General features: G+C 50.1%; 1 protein-coding gene across 1 annotated transcript; it reads right to left on the bottom strand.

Moving 5' to 3' along the window:
- Positions 1-526: 526 nt before the first annotated feature.
- LOC109755308 (berberine bridge enzyme-like Cyn d 4) lies at positions 527-2,443 on the bottom strand. The gene has a single exon (XM_020314222.4). It carries the CDS (start codon positions 2,318-2,320, stop codon positions 758-760), a length of 1,563 nt encoding a protein of 520 aa, XP_020169811.1. The 5' UTR covers positions 2,321-2,443; the 3' UTR covers positions 527-757.
- Between the last annotated feature and the right edge of the window lie 2,994 nt (positions 2,444-5,437).

Below are 5,437 nucleotides of genomic sequence, written 5' to 3'. Positions count from 1 at the left end.
TGCATCTGTGCTGGGATGCCTATTATCTCTTGTGGGTTCTGGACGATGTTGTGTCTGTGCTATATTTGTAACAAACACCCCCCTCCGAACCAATCTGGCTACAATGCATTCAAAGAAGAGATGATAAACTGATAATGCAATGAACACACTCTAAATGTTTGTGCAAAGAACACCTCATGATTGACTCAAATATATCACCTTCGATCATTTGTAGCTCAATCAAGAGGGAGGCAAAACATTGGATCACGGCGGGCGGAAAAAATTGGGTAAAATCGTGCCGGAAGAGTAGTGTAATAAGAAATGTGTGTGCCAAACTCTATTGTCCTCTCTTAATTAATGGATGGGGCAAAGCTTATGCCTTTCGTTTCAAAAAAATGATAAATAGCTCCAACACATCATGAATATAACAATGATGAACACTTGCATGCGACTTGGTTAACTCCAACATACTCGAGGAGTATCATGGACATGACAAGGGCAACACTGCCAATATGTATCTCTATGCAACACAGGGTTGACTCCAACATACCAGGGAAAATTTTCAACGTGAATTGGAGCCCAATTCGAACAAAATTCAAACTTTTGTCAACGTTCGAAAACAAATTTTGGAAATATACATTGAACACCAACGCAATGTCCTCGCAAAAAAAAAAAAGAACACCAACGCAATGTAATATTCACCTGCCATCCCAACTCCAAGGTCAAGCGATTTTTTGTCCCCAAACGTAGTTTGATCGCACGACGAGCGTCTTCCTCATCACTCGCTGAATGGTGGGATGCTCTGCTCGTTCCTGAAGTAGTCGGTAGGATCCGCTATGGCCTTGGTCATGGCGAGCCTCTGGAAGTTACCGCCGTAGTACTTCTCGCCCCAAACCCTACCGGCCTGGTAGCTGGTCACGTTGCCCACAACGACATTCTGGCCGAGGTCGAGGTCCCTGTAGTTCACATACGCACCCCTGGGGTTCTTGCTCACGTGCGGCTCCATGAACGCGTACATATCTCTGAGCCACCTCGTCTGTGCCGACCCGTCCGTGGCGGCGGACCAGAAGTTCATGTACTGGATGTTGTACAGCACGCCGCCGCGATGCGGGAACGGCGTCGCCGTCTCCGGGAGGCTGCTCATCTTGGCGCCGTAGGGGTCCATGATCATCAGCCCGTCCTCCGGCTTGGCGAACCGGGCGAAGATCTCCGCCCACACGTCCTCGGCGATGGCCTGCCGGACGTAGTCGGAGGTGGCCTTGCTGAAGGGGGTGCTGGAGGTGGTCCGGTTCAGGATGTCCTCCACGGCGGCGGTGGGGCCCAGGTAGATGTAGGGCACGGACTGGATCCATGTCATCTCCTTGCAGTGCGTCCGGTTCACGCCGAGCTCCGGGAAGCGGCTCCCCATCAGCGGCAGCAGCGCGTCGCACGTGCCCAGGTACATGGACTGGAAGCGAGCCACCTGTTTGTGGAGGCGCACCGTGATGAAAATGTCCTCGGGGAGAGCCGGAGCGACCTGCTGCCATCTGGTAAGCATGCGCACCGCGCCCTCGTCGGCGGACTTTAGGACGGTGAACAGCGTCACCGTCGGCGGGACTGGCACGAGCTTCACCTTCCACGACAGCACGATGCCGAAGCTCCCACCGCCGCCGCCCCCGCGGATGGCCCAGAACACGTCCGGCCCCATGACCTGCTTGTCCACGAGCTCCCCGTTGGCGTCGACGAGCGTGGCGTCCAGGACGTTGTCGGCGGCGAGGCCGTACTTGCGCAGCAGCATGCCGAACCCGCCGCCGCTGAGGTGCCCGCCCACGCCGATCGTCGGGCACAGGCCGGCCGGGAACGCCAGCTGCTTGCTCGCCTGCGAGATGGCGTAGAACAGCTCCCCGAGCGTCGCGCCGGAGTCCACCCACGCGGTGGCGGCCTCCCGGTCGACGCGCACGGAGCGGAGGTTGGCCAGGTCGACCACGGCGAACGCCTCGCGGCGCTCGGATCGGTACGAGAGACCCTCGTAGTCGTGCCCGCCGCTGCGCACGCGGACGCGCACGTCGTGCCGGCGGCCGCACACCACGGCGGCCTGGACGTGGGAGGCGTTCGTCGGCGTGACGATGAAGAGCGGCCTCACCGTGCCAGGCGTGGAGAACTTGGCGTTCCGGATGGAAGACGCCAGGACCGACGTGAACGAAGGCGAGCCCTGCGTGTACAGGAGCTGCTTGGGCATGGCCGCCGACAGGCATTGGAGGAAGCCGTCGGAGGAAGCCACGGAAGGGACGACGGACGCGTAGCAGGACAGGAGGCCGAAGAGGAGCCCCAGCGCCAAGCTACGACGCGACGCCATGACCATGTGTTGCGACGGACGATGCAGTGCTAGCTGTTGCAACCTCGCTATATTTGCATGGTGTCCGGCTCCACCTTCCACCTATAATTGGCCTTCGCTATCGGTCTTCAGCTGACAGACATGCAGAAATAGTACAGCCATGGCCAATTGGCCATGATTGATCCGGGACTGGGAGGATCAGGATAGGGGGGCTGATGTGGTGATAATCGACTGGCATCGCAAAGTGTAATGTAATCTAGTGGATTAGTCGATCAGGCGATCTGAGCTGTGGAGCCTAGCTCTCACTCTTGACCAGATGCGATGACTTCTTGTCCTCGTGAGAGAAAAATCATGTCACTAGCTTGTCGTCCATTCTTCTTGATCAGGATAGGATGAAACTTCAAGAAAAAATTGAAATGTACTCTTCTTTCACAATTACACAGTGAAACATTAGTGACGTGTTTGGTTGGCTGCATACAGCCCAACCAGCCCCACGTGATGCAAAAATGGCTCGTTTCGTTGCATGTATTATTTGTTTGGTCTGCATAGCACAAACCTTAAAACACCTCCCAGCCAAGAACGTCCGAATCGTTCGTTTCCTCCCAACCAGGCTCGGCGATGCAGGGGAAGGGAAGGCGGCACCGAGCTCATGCGACCACGAAGATGGCACAACCTCATGCGAGTCTCTAAAAATTTTGCAGGACGAATTGGGGTTACCTCCCGTCGAATCGATCTCCTAATATAGTCACCCTCACCTCACCGCCCAAACTCCCGCCACAATTCCCCCCTTTCGGGCTCACCGTTCCATGCGGATCGTCATCGACAAGCAGATAAGAGGCGCGTCTTCTCCGTCCTATTCCACGATGGTTGTAAGTTCGATCACTCCCTCCTCTCTACTCGTTCTAACTAGATCTGTGGGCATGTGATATGAGTAGATATGTGAGCATGTGGTAGCATGGTAGACTGACAATCCGTGAGAATATGATGTTGTGGTTGCTAGTGGTGATGGATTGGTAGGATTTGATGATCTTCATGTTGTTTCCATGTCGTCAAGATGATACTATGGTAGATATGGTACTAGGTGTTGCATGCTAGGTGTTACTTGTAATGGATTGGTACTATTGCAAGTATGTAGAGGTGTGGTACTGTGTTGAAGTCCATGGTATGCTATGAGATTGAATAACAGTCATGGATGGTGTGTTTAACTCGATGATCAGCATGTACTATGATTACTATTCATGTTTAGTGGTCGTTCGTATAGTTCATGTTTAGTGTGTTCCACTCTTGTTGATGATAATGCTTGTCCGAAAGTCAGGTTCCGTCAGGCCATTGTCTTGTCCGAAAGTCAGTTTCTGTTGTCCTATGTCAAGGACTCCCAACCTATGACCGAGGAGCAGATGCCTCCAAATTCAAATGTCTTCAATGGGTTTGTTGTGCCTCCAACATGTCTACATAATTTGTGTTGGTTGTGCCTAATGCTGATGCTGATGCTGCACATAAGGCAACCGTCAAGGCTGCGAAGGAAAAGAAAGATGGGAGGGGAGCCATGAAATAGCAATTGTTCATGTCCACCTTCGTGCTTAACAAGATGTGTGATATCATAGAAAGTGGGCTGAGGATTAACAAGGGCTTCAAGGAGGTGCACTTGAACTCTGTTGGGAAGTAGGTGTTTGAGTTATGTGGCCAAGAGGACACCTCAATGCTACTTGTAAGTTGCGTTGAGATTTTCCTGAAGAGGAGGGGAGATGTAGTACAGTAGAGATAAGTATTTCCCTTAGTGAGAACCAAGGTTTATCGAACCAATAGGAGAATCATGCAAATTCCCGTCTTCAGTACCTACACACACAAAAGCATATACTTGCACCCAACACAGGCAAGAGGGTTGTCAATCCCCTTGGACTCATTACTTGCAAGGATTAATTCTGATAGTGGCTGAAATATAAATAAATTGCAAAACAAAAGAAAAATAAATAAATTGCAGGAAGGTGTTTTTGATTTTTATAATATGTAAAAGTAGACCCCGGGGCCCATAGTTTTCACTAGAGACTTCTCTCTTGAACACATAGCATATGGTAGGTAAACAAATTACTGTTGGACAATTGATAGAAAATCGCATAATTATGACGTATTCATGACAATGATCATGTATGCAGGCATCACGTCCGAGACAGGTAGACCGACTCCTGCTTGCATCTACTACTATTACTTCATCAATCGACCGCTGTCCAGCATGTATCTATGGTATTAAGTTCATGACAAACGGAGTAACACCTTAAGCAAGATGATATGATGTAGAGAATGTAAACCCAATCAATATGAATAAACCCCATTGTTTTACCCTTAATGGCAACAATACAAATACGTGTCTTGTCCGCTACTATGTCATTGGGATATAGAGCACCACAAGATTGAACCCATTACAAAGCACCTCTCCAACTGAAGATAAATCAATCTAGTTGGCCAAACCAAATGGATAATCGGGGAGAAATACAAAGTTACAACAATCATGCATAATAAAGTTCAGAAAAGACTCAGTTACTTTCAATGAATATTCTGATCATGAACCCTTAATTCATTGGATCCCAACAGACACACCGCAAAAGAAGATTACATCGTATAGAACTCCAAGAAGATGGGGGAGAACATTGTATTGAAGATCAAAGAGAGAGAAGGAGCCATCTAGCTACTAGCTATGGACTCGTAGGTCTATGGTAAACTGCTCACGCATCATTGAATACAGCAAGGATGATGTAGAAGCCCTCCATGATCGGTTCCCCCTCCGACAGAGTACCAGAAAATATGAGCATCTAGGTTCCACTATTGGTTATTGACCGGAGGCGTGTCTCGGTCATGTCTACATAGTTCTCGAACCCGTAGGGTCCGCACGCTTAAAGTTTCGATGACGGTTATATTATGAGTTTATGAGTTTTGATGTACCGAAGGTTGTTCAGAGTCCCGGATGTGATCCTGGACATGACGATGAGTCTCGAAATGGTCGAGACATGAAGATTGATATATTGGAAGCCTATATTTGGATATCGGAAGTGTTCCGGGTGAAATCGGGATTTTACCGGAGTACCGGAGGGGTTATCGGAACCCCCCGGGGGTTTAATGGGCCATAGTGGGCCTTAGTGGAGAAGAGGA

The sequence above is a fragment of the Aegilops tauschii genome, chromosome 7, assembly GCF_002575655.3.
Source record: "Aegilops tauschii subsp. strangulata cultivar AL8/78 chromosome 7, Aet v6.0, whole genome shotgun sequence".
NCBI lineage: Eukaryota > Viridiplantae > Streptophyta > Magnoliopsida > Poales > Poaceae > Aegilops > Aegilops tauschii.
The sequence above is the reverse complement of the archived record's forward strand: the minus strand, read 5'-3'. Positions and strand labels throughout refer to the sequence as shown.